Here is an 18210-nt window from a genome sequence, read left to right as displayed (position 1 = left end):
GCACGCAGCGCAGCTCTGTGGCTGTAGGCAGGACGGCTCCGTGCTGAGCGGCTCCACGTGCCTTAGCGCGCAGGCCGGGCCCGGGCAGCCCTGCTGTGTGTGGGCTCTGTGCTGCAGCAGTTCCTGCCCTATTTATTTATATGCTGTATATATTTATTTATTCTGGCAGGAGAGTGCGGGAGCTGCCCCGGGCCCCATCTGCAGCAGTAGCACCTTCCTCCTCCTTCTCCTTGGACTGGGGGAGAGGGGCCCAGGGCGCACATTCTGCTCCAGGGGTGCGGGGCCGTTCCCCAGCAATTCCTAATGCTCTTTTTGCTCAAGTAAACGACGCTGTTGTCTGTTCCTCAAACCCCACTGATTGTAGGGGCAGCGCTGCAGCCTGGGAGCAGCTGCAGGGGGGGAGGAGGAGGAGGACAGCCCCGGCCCCGGCGCCCGCCCCGCACCTCGGGTGGCCTTAGCGCTGCTGTACGCTTTGTGCTGTACAGTGGGAGCATTTTTGTACCGGATCGTGTTTTATATGTGTACAGACACCTCCATTAAACACAACTAACCCGAGTGTGGCTGCTGCGAGTGCCGACCCATCGCCCCCTCGCTCAGCCCCACGGCTGCGGCCAAAGCCCGAGCGGGAGAAGCGCTTCAGTGCCAGATCAAACTCTCTTTATTTTAGTAGCAAAGAGCTGAAAAAGTCAGTTCTGCTCAGAGTGAAAGGCCGCGCTGAGCGCCCGTGTGACGCTGCACAAAGCAGAGGGTGGGGGGAGGCCATGCCCCACCGGGCCCCACAGAGCTGGGGGCTGTAGTGCTGCTCGGGGAGGGTGGGCTGAGCCACCCCTCAGCTCTTGTTGAGTGTCCAGAGGGGGTCAAGCATGCTGAGCGGGTCATCGCTGGGCCGGGGTGCCCGCAGCCCTTCTCCCGTCTGCGCCTGCAGGAAGTTCTGTTTGTTCATGCGCTGTTTGCCCTTCAGCGACGTGTCCAACGTGAAAGCCTCGGGAGTGAGCGAGGCGAGGAGCTCCAGGGAGGAGGTGGGCGCCGGGGGGGCAGCAGGGGTTGGTGGGGGGATCTCCTCCACGTGGTTGCTGCTCTCGGTGTCACCCGGCGGCTCTGGCACCGGCTCAGGGTTGGGGGCGCAGACACCATCCACCGCCGTCCCTCCGTCCGTCCCCGTCCCTCCGTCCGTCACAGCATCAGGCAGCACGGGCACAGGCACAGCCTCCACAGCGGCAGCGTTGGGCACAGGGGCGATTTCCGGCCCCCAGCACCCCCCTCCCTCCCCCCCGCCCGGCGGTTTGATGCTCAGCTTGGCGATGGTGGCCTGGATGGAGCTGATGGGCACATCGCCGCCCAGCACCAGATCCTGCGGGTCCTGCTGGAAGTAGAGCTGCGGGAGAAGCTCCGTCACCCCCCACGCTGTGCCACCCCTACCGCCCCCTCCCCTCTAAAGCCCCCACACCCACCTTTGGGGACGCGCTGTTGGCTTTGGGGACGGCCGGAGCGCCCACCCCGTGGCGGTGCAGCAGCTGCTCGGCGTGCTGCAGGACGGCCTCGTAGCAGAACTTGAGGTGCAGCTGCAAGAGGAAGGTGGGAGCACGGTGAGCACAGCACCGGGATACGACCCTCCCCCCGCCCCCAGCCCAGGACCCCCCGGTACCTTTTCCTGCAGCATGTGCTTGCGCTGCTGCCGCATGCGTCTCACCAGCTGCGCCAGCTCAGGGATGCCGTTCCCCGCCTCCACCTCCTGCACGGCCGCGTACAGCAGGCAGAACGCGCCGGTGCGGCCCACACCGGAACTGCGGGGATACGGAGATGCGGCCGGAGGGCACAAAACCGGCACGGCACCAAAGAGATTCCCTCCCAACCCCCCCCCCCCCCCAGCCTCCCACCAAGCCGAGCCCGCAGCGCCGCTCACCTGCAGTGCACGACGATGGGGGTGTGCAGCGGGCGCTGGTGCAGGTAGTGGCCGTGCACGTCCTGGATGAAGCGCAGCAGGCTCGCCTTGCTGTCGGGCAGACCCCTGCGGGGAAAGGACTCTCAGTGCGCGCTGGGGACCCCAATTCAACTCCTACCCACCCCCCGGTCAGGGCTGCCCCACGCAGTCTCTCCCCCCACGCTGCAGCTGCACCGGTGGGGAAGGAGCAGCTAGCTCCCTCCCTGCTACAAAGCGCCCCCCCTTCCCCCCCTCCGTCCTCCTTCATCCCCCTCCCCCCGGCCCCCCGAAGCCCTTTGCCGTACAGCTCCGGCCAGGAGGTGAACTGCAGATGGATGACGGTGCGCTTCAGGCTCTGATCGCGATACTGCAGCGTTATCATCCGCTCCACGTGGGTCGGGGCCGCCTTCACGCTGCTGAGGACGAGAGTGATGGGACCCTGCACCACCGGCTGGCCCCGCTCCGTCGGGAAATACCGCAGCACCTTTTGCTGTAGGGATGAGACGGGGAAAAGGGTCAGGAGTGCCTCGAGATCTCCCCCCCATCCGCGTACCGAGCAGTGCAGGGACAGCCCTCCACTCCCCCATGGAGCAGCCTTACCTTCTCCAGCTCCTGCTCCGACACCAGCATGACAACCACGGACACTTTCTGCTCGTAGATCATGAGCCAAAAGTCGGCGGCTGTGCCGAGCAGCGGCGCCTGCGTGGCGATGATGGTCGGGCAGTACGGGGACAGATCCTCCACCCTGCTGGCGTTGATGTAGTCGTCTTTGCCCGAGCGGAGCACCACGCGGTTCCTGTCGTAGGGCATGATGTCCTGGTGTCGGTTCTTCATGGAATAGCAGCGGGCGATGGCGATGGAGAGCTGTCGGGCGTCGCGCTCCTGGGCGTCCTGCAGCTCCTTCCAGAGCGCGTCCAGCTCCGCGGCGCCGCCGGGCTCCGTCTGCTCCAGGCGCTGCAGCAGCGCTCGGAAGCGCTCCAGCTCAGCCCGCAGCCGCAAAACGCGCTCGGGTTTCTCGTAGGGATCGTTCTCGATCAGCTGCACCGCTTTGGGCTTCTGACCCTCCTTGGCGTCCGCCTTGGTGGGCTGCAATAGGGGTTGCCCCACGGCCGCCTTGGAGCCGCCGTGTTGGCTCTCGGGGCTGGAGGACAGGAGGTCGTCGGTGGAGGAGCTCTGGCGCTGGAAGGCGGTCTCGGCTGTGCCCGGCGCGGGGGTCAGCGACGGTGGGGGTCTGTGAGGCACCGCGCCGGGCACCAACGGCGGGGGCTGCACGGGAGGCTGCGGGGATGGGGCCGGGGAAGGGACGAGAGGGCACGGCACCACCACGGGGCCTTGAACCTGGCTGAGGACGGGGCCTGGAGATGGGGCGGGGGAGGGCTGCGGGGGCCTCATGGAGGCGGCGGGGTGGCACGGAGCGGGGCTGGGACAGAAGGGTAGAGCCGGAGAACCGCCGGGCACGGGCTGCAGAGCGCCGTGCATGGGCTGCGCCATAGGGCCGCTCTGACCGGGGGGTCCGGGCACCGCCGTGCCGAACGGGAGGGACCCGCCGTGCGGGGGGAGCCCGGGGGGCGGCAGTTTGTCCTGCCCGGGGGGCAGCGGGTAGAGCTGGGGCCGCAGCGGGGGCTGCCCGGGAGGCAGCTGCCCTACGGGGCCGGAGAAGGGCTGCTGGGCAAAGGGGCCTTGGGGGGGCAACGGGGGCCGGGCCGGGGGCTGGAAGGGCAGCGAGACCTGCGGGCGGGCCGGGGGGAGGAAGGGAGCGGCTGCTGCGGGAGGGAACGGCTGCGGGACAGCGACGGCCGGGGGGCGAACCGGGAGGTCCGCGGGGGGAGGGAAGGCGGCGGGGGGCTGCGCCGGAGGGAACGGAGCCGAGTGGGCGAAGGGCGGCTGCAGCCCCGCCTGGGCATAGGGGGGGAAGGAGGCGGCGGGGCCGCCCGGGCGCTGCGGGGCCACGAAGCCCCCCCCGGGGGGCACCGCCGGCCCCGGGAGTCGCGGAGGGGCCGCGCAGCTGGAGATGGGCGCCTGCACGCTGTCCACGGTGGTGGTGGCCGGGCGCGCGGGCGGGTTTTGCTCGGGGACGGCCACCGGGGTCGGACCCACGGCCGGGGGTCTGACGGGGCCGGGCGGGGGCAGCCCCGGTTGGCCAAGGCCGTAGGAAGCAGCGGGAGCCGCGGCGGGGCCGTGCTGCGGGGAGGAGCGCGGGGGAAGCAGGCGGGGCACCGCGTAACCGGGTTGCGCCAACGGCGGCCCGGGCTGCACCGCACCCCGCAGCAGGGAAGCGGCGGGGAAAAGCTGAGGGGCAGAGGAAGGGGCCGAGCTGGGGGGCGGCCCGCTCACCTGGGGGGCGGAGGGCTGCAGGAGCTGCGCCGGCACTACCGGAGCTCCGGAGACGTGGGGAAAGGGAGCCGGGCCGGCAGCGGGCGCCGGCGGCAGCCCGTAATGCCCGGGGAGGGCGGGGAAGCGCGGCGGGGCGAAGGGCTGGCCGGGCTGCAGCGGTGCGCTCGCCAGCCTGGGGGCGAAGAGGTCGGGGCCGGGGGGCCGCAGCCCCGCAGGCAGGGCGGGATCGAGGGCGAGCGCGGCCAGCGTGGAGGGCGGCAGGCGGGCGAGATGCGCGGCCAGGACGTCGGGGGGGAGGCTGCGCAGGTCCTCGGGCAGGTCGGCCAAGGCCAGGGAGGCCAGCGGGGGGAGGTCGCCCACCTCTGGCCCCTCGGCTTCCAGCTCCAAGGGCTTCTTCTGCAGGGAGGGTTTGGGGGCTGTGGGACGAGGGGGTGGGTGCTTCTTCATTTCCCTGCCAGGAGGGAGTAGGGATTAACGTGGGAAGCTCACCCTGAACCTCCCCCATCTCCACCCAGCAGGGTGCTGATGCTGCCCTGGGGGGGGAGGAGAGTTCACAGGGCTGTGGCACCGAAGCCAGAGCCTCCACCCTGCAGCCCAACGTGCTTCTCTCCCTCCCTGGCTGTCCCACTGCATTCCCTCCAGCCCCAGCACCACCTACTTCTCCAAGATCTGCTGCCTGTTGGCTTCAGCAGCCTGGCAGGCTGCCCGTGCCTTCTCCAGCAGCTTGGCAGCTTTCCCCTCCAGGTCGGTGTAGAAGTCCTTCCCCTCCTGAGATTTCTTCATCAGGTCCTCATAAGCTTCGTAGGAGGCCACCAAGGTCTGAACAGTGGTGTTCCACCTGGGGATGTGGCACAGAGGTGTGTGCATGCACAGAGAACTGGGCTGCCCTCATGTTCCCTTGCACCTGGGTAGCCCCACTGTGCAGCATCAGCAGTCACCAGAGCCCCCAGCCCCACAAGCAGCCTGGTTGGAGTGGGTGAAGGCTGTTTCCATACACCAAGACCCACATCATCCCGTGCCCCCACTCACTTGTGCTCCACCTCGGCCAGGGCCTTGCGCACAGCTGCATATTTGACATTGGCATCTGTCAGGGCCTTCAAGATGTTCTCCTGCGCAGCCAGATTCTGCTCCAAATATACCTTGATCTGGTCATATTTCTTCAGCTGCTCCTCAAAGAGTTTCTGCCCAAAGAGGGAAGGATCTGAGGGGCCAGCAGGCACACTGCCTCCCAAGGGGCTGAAGGCTCTCACTGCGGCCCATACTGGGGTACGTGGCACAAGGAAGGGCTGAGGACACCCACCTTCATCTCGGAGCGATCAGTGGTGACCAGTGAGGTGGTGATATCGTCCTTCTGAATCATCTCACGCAGCTGCTGCTCCAGAGACATCCGCTGGTCCCTCATCTCCTGCACCTTGCCCAGGATTCTCTTCAGGTTCTGCAGCACCTGTTTGTCATCTGAGGGATAGGGAACGCTGAGCGGCTGCGGTGGAGCCACGCAGCAACCCCAGCCCAAACCCAAAGCAAAGGGAGGGGAGCTGCAGGGGCTGGGATGTGGGGTGGGTCAGCAGCGTGCTTCTCACCTTCGCTCAGCGTGGGTGAAGGCAGCGCAGCCCGGACCTGTTCCAGCGGCCCGCTGAGCAGGCGCAGGTTGCCAATGTGCAGGTTCATGGCTTTGTGCAGCTCTGTGTTGGTGAAACTGGCCTTCTCGTGCAGCTCCATGTACTTGGAACACTCCTTGCTGACCTCGGCCAACCCTGTGGAGGATGGTGGTGGCGGGGAGCCCTGTGGCACTGAGCCCTTCCCCAGCAGCTCCTGCAGCTTGCGTTCCTGCGCCTCGTCCTCCTCGAGCAGGTCTCGGATCTCCTTCAGCGAGGCCTCCACATCAGTGAACACCCCAGAGAGCACTGGAAGAGCAACAAAGAGGCTGGTTTGTGCCCAGGAGGGGCCTGCAGTGCGCTCCAGGAAGCGCCAAACCCCTCTGCTGCAGGCAGGACACCGTCACCTACCACAAACAGCCAACGGGAAGGAAGCTTTAGGGGTAAGGAATTCATACAGGCAAGAAAATGGTGATTGGAGATTCCCCAGCTGCAGCCAGGGGGAAAAAAGACAATCCCAACCCCTTGCTGGTCCCAGTGAGCTCACCCTGCATGGACTGGACGAGGTTCTTGACGGTGTCGGGGCGCACGCTGAGCGCGGCGCACTTCTCCATCAGGATGGGGGGGATGTGGCTGTACATGTCCTGGTTGTCCACTGTCTCAGGGTCCAGCTGCATGGAGTCCATGAACTGGCTACAGGTGGAAAGAAGCTCCTGAGTGATGGCACCTGACCACCCCCAGCATCCCCATCCCACACCACAGCAACTTCAGGACATGGTCCTAAGGAATTGTCCCCCAGCAGCAAAGCTGGATGAATTGGGAACTGGTCACTGACCAGAGCTGGGCAAACTGGGACAGACTGTGCTCAGCACGAGGGCAAAGGGCTGAGAGCTCAGAGGTGTCTTTTCCCATCAGCAGCCACCCCATGCCCAGCTCACTGCCCTACAGCCGGGTCTGGAGCAGGGGGAGAGGCCAGGGCCCCGTTCAGGTACAGCTCACACGTACTCCAGCACTTCATTCTTGGCTTCAATCTTTGCCATTACGTCTCTCAGCAGTTTGGCCTTCTCCTCACTGTAACAAAGAGAAAAATCCTTCAGTGCTGCTGTGAGACTCAGGAAACAATCATCGTAGGGGTTGGAAGGGACCTCTGGAGATGAGCTGCAGCCCAGCCCCCCCCCAAAGCACGAGGACATGAAGGCTCTCTGGGGACACAGGCTGTTTGTGAGCTCAGTCCTGGAGATCTGCACACAGCTCCATGGTTGTCCTGGGACACACCTGTACAGTGAAGAAGCCTCGTGGGCAGCCATGGGCACCAGCTTGGCAAAGATATCAGGGCCAGTGACAGCAGGGTCTGTGGGGTTGACAGGGAGGGCTTTCACCAGTGGAGCACCTGCAGTTCAAACACAAAGCACGTGTGGGTCTCGAGCCTCCAAAAGGAAAACTGCTCTGTTCCAAAGTCAAAGCCTCATTCCTAGCAGATTCCACAGAGAGGAGGGCATCTCAGCACAAAGCCCCACTGCTCCAGAGGTTTCCCACATCTCCACAGATCCGCCATGCATCACTGTGCATGCCCCCCCCTTCCCTTAGCAGCTCACAGGAGGGGGCACTGCCCACCCTTACCTTTCACAGACTGCAGGGTGTCCAAGGCAGGCACAGCTTCATGGTAGATGAAATCGTTGTCTTTTTTGGCCGAGTTGTACCTAGAAACAAGAAGTGATGAGAAGCACACATCAGCCCTGGCTCCCTGAGCGTGGTCCCCACGGGGTCAGGTTCTGCCCCTCCTGGGTTCTGGGAAGAGCCAAGAGCCTCAGGCAGCACAGGGAGACACAGGACACTGCTGTGCTGAGGCTCCTCACTGGCTGCTCAGGCTATGAGGTGTTTGTGGCCCATAGAAGAGCAGGACAGTTATGGCTGGGGCAGCCTGAGCACACTCACTTGCCACCGATCACATCCATAGTGAATCTCAGGGCTTCCTGGACAGTTTCTGGCTGTCCCTGCACAAGTGACAATAAAAGCAAGTTAGCACAGGCAAGGCTAGGGGACTGCTGCCCCAGTGCTGACTGCAGCTGTGTGACCGCAGGTACAGTCGGAGCGCGCCCTGGGAGCAGCAGCAGCACCACCAGCACCACCTCATCACCATGCCCTCCCTGTGGGGCTGCTGGAAGGTAACAGAGCCTTGGAGAGGGCTGATGGGGGTCCCAGAGGGGAACACTGATGCTCTGGGAAGCCATAATGTCTGCCATTCCAGTCAATGGGCAAGGAAAGCTTTTACATCGGCACCACCAACTCTCATCCTTGGTATCTCACTGCCCACCAGCAGTGCCCAGCCCTCACCCCCCTCACTCTACACCTGTGTGACTCAGTCCCCATTTCAAGGCACTGCACTCCAGACTCACACCAGCAAAGCAAAAGTCCCTTGTGCCACTCTGTCCCTTTCCTCAGGAGTGGACAGCCTTTTGTCAGCCCCAGAGGTTTCCCTGAGCACTGCTCCTAGAGCAGGGATGTGAAAGAATCATGCCCAAGGGTGCTTCCACAAAGCAGTGACACACTGAGGGTTTTACAATCTGGTTACTGTTACCAGAGAAAGAAGGAATGTACCTTTGCCAGCTTGATAGCTTCATTGAGTTTATCCAGTGCACTCTGGAAGTAGATGACCTGCAGAGAGAAGAGGAATCAGCCCCAAATATGTTAAAAGCACCAGAGTTGGCCCAGAATTACGTGCCTACTCCTTGCACCACAGCCAGCCCCAAGGGCTGCAGCTTTGTTCAGTGCAATAGGGTTTGCCAAGAACACCTGCGTGGCACCAAAACAGCCCCACGAAGCACCAGCACTCTTCATAAACTCTTAATGCAGAAACCCCCATCATTAGCACAACAGTCCCTCCCAGGACTCAATCCTAGCAGGGCAGGAGCTCAGCGTGGGTCGACACAGCCACACTTACCCTTTCCCCAAACTTCTGCTGCTCTTCGGCCTGTTTTCCCATGTGCAGCTGGAACAAAACACAGCAGCAGCGTTAGGGATCCTTCCAATGACAGAAATCTTTCTGGCAAGCAAATCAAGGGCTGGTCTCACATGGTGCCACTCTTCCCACTTACATGGGCCACGGCAGCAAAATAGTAGATCTTCATTTGAACCAGCTTCTTCCAGTCCTTCTGGATCTTTCCCAGCAGTGAGGCTGTCTCTGAGTTCTCCAAGGCCCGGCAGGCCTCTTTGTAGTAATCCACCACCTGTGGGGAGCAGGATGGGCATCTGAAAACTCCACAGACAGATCCCAGTTTGAAAGGAAAGCAGCAATGGAAAGGATTCAGTGAGCCTGGTCTGAGATCATCTGGCCAGCACAGCGAGATGGTGGGCATCTTATTGATGTATTTTGGGTCAGAGCCAGAGACTACAGCCATCCCTGTGCTAAGTTTTCCCCAGAGGGTGTGTTAAAAATACAATTTTTTTTGTGGAAATTTGCTGTTCTTCTGCTTTGAGGAGCTGTGACTGCATTCCTAGCTCGCTGTGACAGCAGCCTTGTGTGGCTGCACTGATGCTGTACAGGATCTGGACAAACCCTTCCAAGCTCCTCATCCCAAGCACCACTGCCATGCACAGAGAAAGCGAGGCTGTTTGCTTACAGCAGGTGCTTGTGGAATCAGCAAGCATTCAGCAGAGATCCTCCAGTGCCTCACCTGAGCGCTGATCCGGGCCACAAGGAAGCTCTTCCTGTTGTCCAGCATGGACTTCTCCAGCAGACATTCCTGTGCCTGGCCCTGCCAAAGTAAGAAGGAAGTCTGAGTTTTCCTGTACAGGAAACCCTCCTGGACTCACTGGTAGCAGTCCCTTTCTTGACAGGCCAGCACAGCACTGCTGACACAGCCCAAAAAGACAATCCCCACAGCCCCTGGGCCCAGCAGCGTGGCACAGAGCTTTTCTTTACAGTTTCTCTAATAGTGGTCAGGCACTGGGAGAGTTGGAGTCCCCATCCTTGGAGGTGGAGATGTGACACTTAGGGACATGCTGAGGATGGTTTGATGGTCGGGCTCGGTGATCTTAGAGGTCTTTTTCAACCTTCATGATTCTATCTTTCACATCCCTGCTCCTAGGAGCAGTGCTCAGGGAAACCCCTGGGGCTGACACCACGCACTGCTTCCTCCCAGCCCCACTTCCAGTCACACAGCAGCTGCCCCAGGGGCCTGCGAGGAGCCATTCCCACTGCCCCACTGCTTCCCCACTGCCCCAGAGCCCACTTCATACCAGCATGAGGTTGATGTTGAGGTTGAGGATCTGGTGGCTCATGTCCACACTGTAGGAGTGGGGGAAGTGGTCCCGCAGGTAGGTAAAGGCACCGGCAGCACACTGGAAATGGGTGCACGAAACCTTCATGCCCTGAGCAGACAGGAGAACACTTGTCATGCATGCACACAAGCCAAGCCAGTGGATGCAGGGAGGTTGTGGAAGACTGGAGAGGCAGCATCCTCCCTTCACACCAATGGTTGGGGTGATAAAATCCAGCTCAGCGGGGCTTAGATGTTTCCTGTGCTGTTTGTGCCTCCCTTGAGACTCCCAAAAGCAGCTGCCACAGCCTGCTCTTAGGGCCAGCTTCAATCTAGAAAGCTCTCAATGCATTTAATGGTGGTTTTAATGCAGGCTGTGCATGCACTAAATTGTGGCTGTGTGATCTCTCCCCTCCCGATCCTATGTGCTGAGAAAACAGCAGACATCCAGAGCTGCTGTGTGACATGGATGCTTTTAACAACCCACACTGAAGAGAAGGGACTGTTACCTCCTCAGACACTCTCTTGTCCATGGCGCCCAGCATGGAGTGCAGTGCACCTGGGGAAAGAGGAGCACAGCTCAGTGGAGTGATTTGCAGCTGGTCAGCCCCCACGCAGCCCCACATGCAGTGCCAAGGCCAGAAGCTGGGTGTCCCTCGCCAGTGAAGCCCAGATCTGGGTGGATTTTCACTAAAGCCCTTTGCTCTGCGAGTTGCTGAACAGAAAGCAGTCTGCAATGCAAGGGGCAGCCCCAGGCACAGGGATGTGAGTAACTTCTGCTGCACTGGAATGAGCGTGACCTTTCCTTTGGGTTCACAACAAAATCCAAGGCAGGAGAGCAAGCGGGCAACAAGTGTTGCATCTGTTGTTTTTAAACATATTCTGAGGGATGCTGCATGACACACAAAGTCTGACTGGGTCAGTGGTGCTAGAAAGAGCCTTCTTCCTGCAGCCATGGAACCTGCAGCCCAGCTGTGACTCAGACGCAGGGCAATGTACAACTGGGGTGCTCTCAGATAAAGAGGAAAGGGAAAGAAGTTTCTGGCAAAACCCAAAGTCAGCTTCCTGTGCTTCTGCCAGGCTGCTCCAAGGAGGGAACACAGACTGAAGGCAGGGCAGAGAGGAGGGATATCCCTCATGCCCAGTGAAATGAAGGATGGACCAGCAGGGCAGCTGGTCTCTCAGGACTCACCCAGGTTGTACAGGATGCAAGCCTGCTCATACTTGATGTCCTCATGAGTCACCGTCTTGCCTGAAAAGATCTCTGTCCTGCAAAGAAAGAAGGCTGTTCACCAGCTATAGGTGGAGCTACAGGCTCTGTCTTGCATCTCCTTAGAGCCAGCCTCTGTCTCAGCTCAGCCTTCCTGCCAGCTTCCCAGGGCAGGATGCCATTTCCACAGGGCTCCCAGGAGCCCCCTGTGCCAGATACAGCTGTGCTTCAGCAGCAGGGGAAGCTGGCCTAAAAGTGCCATCACAAAGAGACCAGTGACTGCACTGCCCTCCTACAGCTTCTGGGAGGCAGATTCTCCCCCACCAGCCTCCAACCCCAGGCATCTCTCTGCTATCTGGAGGCATGTAGGGCACTGTGCCTAAAGGGTCTTTCACATAGATTAAGGGGAAAGGTGCAGTGCAGGGTGGAACGTATCAGATGTCTGTAAAGGACGTGCAAAGTGACGAGGGGGCAGCTGTTCTGGTTTGGGGCAACCTCCCCATTTCACAAAGTGCAGCAGTCAATTGCAGCTCTCAATCCTCCCATCCTTAATGCCCCAGCCTTGAACGTACAGGAAAACTGTGCACGAAGAGGAGGCCCCTTTTCCCCTACCGCAGCACAGCAGCACCTCACCATGCAATGGGGACTGCAGCCTCCTGCTCGGCGCCCATGGGGATCCTGCTTTGCAGGTAGTGGAGCTGGCCAAAGTATTTCCTCAGTGTGCTGCAGCCCTCGAAGTCCCTGGGCACGTTCACGGCGCTCTGGGGGAGACAGAGAAAGAGGAATCACCTGCCCAGGGCTGGGCAGCACACTGGGTGCGATGGCAAAGGGCCCAGTGCCTGCCTGGCTTGTAGCAAGGTGTGCAGATGGGAGCAGGTGCCTTTCTGCAGGGGAAAGCTGGGTTCACACATTTGTTGGCACCCCCACGATAAGCACACTGAGAAAAAGATGTCTGTCTGCCCCCAGATTATGCTTTATGGAACCAATTTACGGATCCAGAGCAATGAGATCAAGAAGGAAGAACCCGTGTTCTCCCTGTCACGGAGTGAAACAAGAAAAAGGAGGAATTTGAGAGCAATTGGAAACATCTCGTGTCCCTGATCGGATGCAGTGGGGGGTTTCTGCAGCCTGCAGGGCTGTTAGAGCTGTTCCTTTACTCCTGAAGGAAAAGACAGGCTGCCCTGCCAGCACTTGTACACGCACAAAGCCCTCTGGCTGCCAGGCCAACAGCTCTGCCTCAGCCCCGTGTGCCTCTCACCATCCCTTTTCTTGGAGGCTCTCAGTGAGGCTGTGGCTTCATGCTACAGAGCCCTAACATCCAACCTCCTCAAGCTCTCAGGGAGCCCAAATCACCTGAGGGGTGCAGGACACAGCCCGGCTGCTGAAAGCACTGCCATTGGGTGATGCTGAGGCCAGCAGTGCTGACTTACCTGCCGGAGCACCTCCAGCTTCCGCAGCTCCTCGTTGTAGTTCTCTGGGTTCTCCCCATAGTTCTTCAGGACAAACTGGAAGGGAGAAAGAACAGGTGAGAGCCCGGCCCCATCTGAGAGCAATACCACAACCACTGCCTGCCCCACATCAGGCAGGGCCTGCAAGAATTCCCTGCGTTGTTTCTGAAGGACACTTTGCCATGGAGCTTGCTCAGAGGGCAGCCTGGGGATGGTGGGAGGGATGTACTGCTACCCCAGGGTTCTGCCAGGAGTGGGCAAGGCACTATTGGGGAGGATTCACATTTTCATACTCATCTGTGCCTAACTCACGTGCATTAAGGAAAAGCCTCTGCTGAGCACCCAAGGGTGAGGCGGCTCACAGTGTCGGTCCAAAGGGGACACAGGACAGCTGGGGAGGGACTCTTTGTCAGGAGCACAGAGGTAGGACAACAGTAATGGCTTTAAACTACAGCAGGGTGGATTTAGTAACACAACATGCAGCCCAGAGCAGCTGTGAGTGCCCCGGCCCTGCAGCACCCAGGGCCAGACTGGATTGGAGCTGCTCCTACCCATGGGAAGGGTTGGGTATGGGTGGGCTGGGTTCCTTCCAACCCAAACCATGCTATGATTCTTTTGGGTTACACTTTTGGCAAGCTTGGCACTTCCAGACTGAAGAGAGCTCTTGTGGCTTTGTATACTACACTCCTCCAAGCACTTCTCTGCCAGGTTAAAGCAGTTTAGTACATCTGAAGCACTGCTAGCCCCCCTTGCCACTGAAGTAATCTAAATCTCCCACCATGCAATGAATAAAATATAAATCCATACATAAAACTCTCAGCCAGGCCAGAGCTGCACAATGCCCAGGGCTGTGGGGCATGACTCAGCTGCATGGTGACAAAGCCACTCCCGGTGTCACCCTGTGTCCCCTCCCACCCCACTCCTTTGTTATCAACATCCCAAATTTCAGCAGGCAAGCAGGTGGTGGCACCAGAGGAACGCCTCTCTCCATGCACGTAGATAAATGAATTTGTAAACCAACAAGGATGTAAATCGAGGTTTCCCTCTATAGGTAGCACTGCAAAGTGCCAGCTGGAGGTGGGGCTTCTCGTTCATAGCTGATAATTAAGTCCTGAATCTCCCTCCACTTCATATAAACAAACTGAAGGACAGGGAGGTGACAGCCCTGCCAGGACAGCCCACTCGTGCAGCAGGTGAAGCTGTATGCTCACCATAACATCACTCCTTTCAGTCAGAAATCTTAAATAATAGGCAAGAGCTTTCACAGAAGCAAACATCACAAAGGCCTAAAACCACGTTCAGATGAAGGTGGGGATGGAGCACCCAAAGCACAGCGCAAACAAGTTTGAAGGGAGAGGGGCTCAGCTCCCTTGCAGTCAGAGTGACAGGCAGAGCACCAAGCTGGGGTCTGCAGGAACTTTTCCTCCCTCCATGTTTTGCTTTGGACAGGGAACACATTGAACACGATGCCCTTTACGGGCACAACAGATGCTTGCTAATCTTTCACATTTCAGCTCCAAGGTTGGCAAATATCTTTCTTTTCCATCAGGGCAAATGCCACGTTGCTCCCTCAGAGGAAAACACACATCCCATGGGCAGGGGATGAACAGGAATGGTTTGGGTTGACCTCGACACAGGGCAGCAGCCCTCAGCCCATCAGTTGGCTCTCAGCCCATCTGTTGGCTATGGTCTCTGCATGTTTCTATCCCAGGACAGGACTCCAGTTTTGGCTGTCCCACTGAAGGAGCCTCTCACTAGCAACAGAAGCACTCACAAGCACAATCCCACTTCTCTTTTCAACTCCTGATGGGTGCTGGGCGGCTCCTTTTGAAGGTCACTACAACTCTGCCATACTTGTAGCTTCCCTCAATCCTTACTGCTGCACATCAGGTTAACAGAGCTTTGCCAGCAGTGGGGCTGCCAGAAATGGGAGCACCAGCACACTCTTCCTGAGTGTCGTCCTCCGCATAAAATCCCCAGCAACAGAGAGAGATGAGGAGAAATTCATCTGCACACAGCACTGGGCTTCTGACACACACTTCTTGATGACACCAGTGCCCATCGCAGTTATGAACCACGAGTGCAGTGCTGGAGAACATTGGGTCTGAGGAAGAACACGGTGCTGGGAGCTGGTCACGTGCTGCAGGGACAGAGCTGCCAACTCACCCCATAGCTCTGGATGGCTCCTACTGGGTACTGCAGGACTTGAGGAAGCACTAAAGCTTCCTCGCATCTCAAACTCTGCCCCCAAGCACCTGCAATAGTTACCCACTGCCTCAGGGATGAGAGCCCTGGCGAGTCCCAAAGTGGGCACAAAGCCCTGGGGTGACAGGGCTGGGACATGCCAACAGCCTCACTTCCAGCCCAACACCCCACACCACACCGATAAGGCATGGTAGCCAGGATAAGGCATGGTAGCCAGGATAAGGTGAGCTGACCCACAGAGCCCCACAAACCCTCCCAGCCCCACACCTACCGCAGCCCTAGGGACAGCCCAGGATCTCTGCGAGGCCCTGAGCCCACAGGGCCTCCCCACACCGCCCACAGAGCCCCGGCGCTCCTCTCTCTCACAGGCCCCTAGCCTTCTCCCAGCTCCCACAGACACCCCACTGATCCCCCATTGGCCCCTCAATCCACCCACGGGCCCGCAGGCCCCACACGGTGACCCGGGAGCGACCCCGGAAGGGGCCTCGCCGACTCCAGCAGGCCTCACGCAGGCCCCGACCCCCACCTTCTTAACAGCAGCGTTGAAAGCGAACTCCCCGGCCTCCTTGAGATCCAGCCAGATCATGGGCATGCGGGGCACGGCCTCCATCCCGGCCCAGCCGCCGCCGCCCCGCCGGAAGCGAGCGCGGGGGCTCACGGGAAGCAGAGTCTTCCAGCCTGGCCGTGCCGGGGCGGGGCCAGCTTCCTCTTCCGGTCAGCTGAGACGCCCCGCCCCCCTGTGCGTGCCTGGCGTAGTTTCCATGGCGACGCCCCGCTTCCCCAGAGGGGCGGGGAGCGTTGTTGCCATAACGACGCCTCGCTCGCGGATTGGCGGAAGTGACGGTTGCTATGACGACGCTCCGCCTCTTAACAACGCGGGGCGGTTGCTATGGCAACGCCCTGGGCCTGCTCAAGGCTGCGGCCTGGTCTACCTGCTGGGCCCAGCACCCCCGCTCCGCACCTCGAAGCCTCCTTGTTTCCGGATGGTTTCTGCCTCCCTCAGCTGAGCTGGGGCTGAGTGTCCTTTTAGTAGGGCTGCAGGTGGCTTCCATCCTCCCCGAGCAAGCTGTCCTGCTGGGAGCACTCACAATCATTCCTGCGCCACACATGGATCCACACATATTTGTTGTAGTATAAGTCATACCAAAGTGTTGATCCTCATGGCTCCCTTCCAACCCAGGTTATACTACGAACCTCTTCTTCATAACACACCAACTACTCTGTGTTGTCACGGTGAGGTAGCATGCGTGCACACACAGCTTCCAGAAAGCTTCTTCCTCTTCTGCATAAAGCAGAAATACTGCAGTGCCAATATTCATTGCCTAAATATATGCATATGGAAGTTCCCAGCTCCTTTTCCTCAATATTTAGTACAGAGACTGGGCAGATAAGTCCTTAATTAGGAAACTAGCTAAGTACCCCCCTACAGACCCAAAACCTTCCTCAGTGGCTGTCTTTGCATCTGTGGTCCATTCCTCTCTTACTCTTCCCCCAGAAACACACTTTCCTCTTTGGAACTTTCTTCCAGACATTTTTTGAGATAGCAGGCTGGTATCAAGGTTATAATAAAGAACAACGTGAAGATTACATTGGCCACGATAATGCTTCGGTGAGCAGCCTTTGAAGCTGCCATAGCAGTAGTGCTCAGTGAGGAAACGGATGCTCACATTTCCACTTCTGCCAACTGAATCAGACTGGGGAAGGAGAGGCTGGACGACAGCCCCACAGAAGGGATCTGGGGGCTCTTGGTCATCCTGGTGGATGTGTGTGTGCAGTGCCCTGCATCCAAAAGGTCCCATCCCCTTTGCCCAGCAGTGTTGTTGAGGGAAGGAACCGTCCCCTCTGCTCTGTGCTTCAGCCCGACCTCAAGCACAGGGTGCAGGTTGTGTGCTGTTGTGTCAGCATCCAAAGGAGGGCTGTGGAGATGGGTCTTCAGGGCAAGGGGTGTGAGGAGTGCTATGGCCCTGGGTTTGTTGGGCACAGAGCTGAGGGGAAGGCTCACGGCTCTGCAGCTCCTCATGGCCATGCAGACCCTCATGGCCCTGTAGCTCCTTACAGGGAGTGGAGGGGCATTGGTGAGCTCTGCTCTCTGTGACAGCGACAGTGCCTGAAGAAATGTGATGGAGCTGTGTCCAAGGAAGTTTGAGTGGTGGTGAGGGAAACGCTTTGCTGCAGAGAGCAGTGGGCATAGTGCAGCTCCCCAGAGCAGTGGGTATGGCCAAGTGCCCCAGTGCTGCCTCAGGAAGGGTAGAGCATCGGTCTGCACTACTATATGGATGTGTAGAGCTAAATTCAGAGTTCTTGTGGCCAAAGAAAAGCACCAGAACATCACCATGGTGAGCAAGTTCCTGCTCTCCATCTGCTAATGTCTGGAAAAGCCAGTTTGCCAGCAACAAGGCAGTTTCCTGTGGTACCACAATGACTTTGGCCACCTTTACAGCCTCTGTGGCTCTTCCCCCAGACATCTGCTTTTCTTTCAGGAACTTTCTTGATGCCAGTATCAATGTTACAATAAAAAACAACGTGAGGATTATACTGTCCACAACACATTAATACTTTGGTGAGCAGCCTTTGAAGGTTCTGTAGCAGCACTGCCCTGTAAGGCAACTGATGCTCAGTTTCCACTGAGTTCACCCACTCAACCACTTCCTTCTCTTCCTGAGTGATTCGTCCCAGCTGCATCACAAGGATGATGGCATGAAGCCCTGATGAGAGCTACTGAACACCCTCCTTGATCTTTTCAGCTGTTTTCTTGTTGGCTTCTCTAGTGTCAAAAAGGCCAGGGGTGTTGACAACAACAATTGGTCGTCCAAAGAATTGGTTCACGGCTTTCTTGTAGTCGGAGGTTACTGAGCATTCTGACAGCTTAGATTCAAATGCCTTTGTCCCAAGGATGGTGTTCCCTGTTGCACAATTCCCACTCCCCATCTTGCCCACCACGATGATGCTCAGCTGGGATCCTGTGGACCAAGCAGAGACGAGTGTGAGCCCAGTGGTGCCGGGACACCCCCTGCTGGCCACGGAGTGCTGGGACCACAAGGACCTTTATGAACCTCCAGTCCTCAGCCATGAGGCTGGGCCCCCTGCTCTGGGTGTCCCTGTGCAGGCAGGGCAGACCAAATCCCACATCCCCAAACCACAGCTCACCTGGGCTCAGGCATTTCTGCAGACCGCCCGCTCCATTTATCCCCGCCCATCGGTCCCCCATCGCCCGCTGCCCAGGGCTGTGTCCCTTTGG

General features: G+C 59.1%; 1 protein-coding gene across 1 annotated transcript; it reads right to left on the bottom strand.

Moving 5' to 3' along the window:
* Nucleotides 1-829: 829 nt before the first annotated feature.
* Nucleotides 830-15582, bottom strand: PTPN23 (protein tyrosine phosphatase non-receptor type 23; the record flags this gene model as incomplete). Its single annotated transcript, XM_079538167.1, has 25 exons — nt 830-1375; nt 1452-1562; nt 1646-1784; nt 1904-2008; nt 2227-2411; nt 2522-4706; nt 4914-5093; nt 5285-5436; nt 5556-5710; nt 5836-6159; nt 6398-6543; nt 6856-6921; nt 7126-7240; nt 7471-7550; nt 7786-7844; nt 8449-8505; nt 8792-8839; nt 8946-9077; nt 9525-9605; nt 10090-10221; nt 10619-10668; nt 11302-11378; nt 11953-12080; nt 12750-12824; nt 15499-15582. The coding sequence occupies 25 exons, from the start codon at nt 15580-15582 to the stop codon at nt 830-832; spliced, it is 5412 nt and encodes a 1803-aa protein (XP_079394293.1).
* Between the last annotated feature and the right edge of the window lie 2628 nt (nt 15583-18210).

The sequence above is a fragment of the Tetrao urogallus genome (assembly GCF_951394365.1).
Source record: "Tetrao urogallus genome assembly, chromosome: 7".
NCBI classification, from domain to species: domain Eukaryota; kingdom Metazoa; phylum Chordata; class Aves; order Galliformes; family Phasianidae; genus Tetrao; species Tetrao urogallus.
The sequence above is the reverse complement of the archived record's forward strand: the minus strand, read 5'-3'. Positions and strand labels throughout refer to the sequence as shown.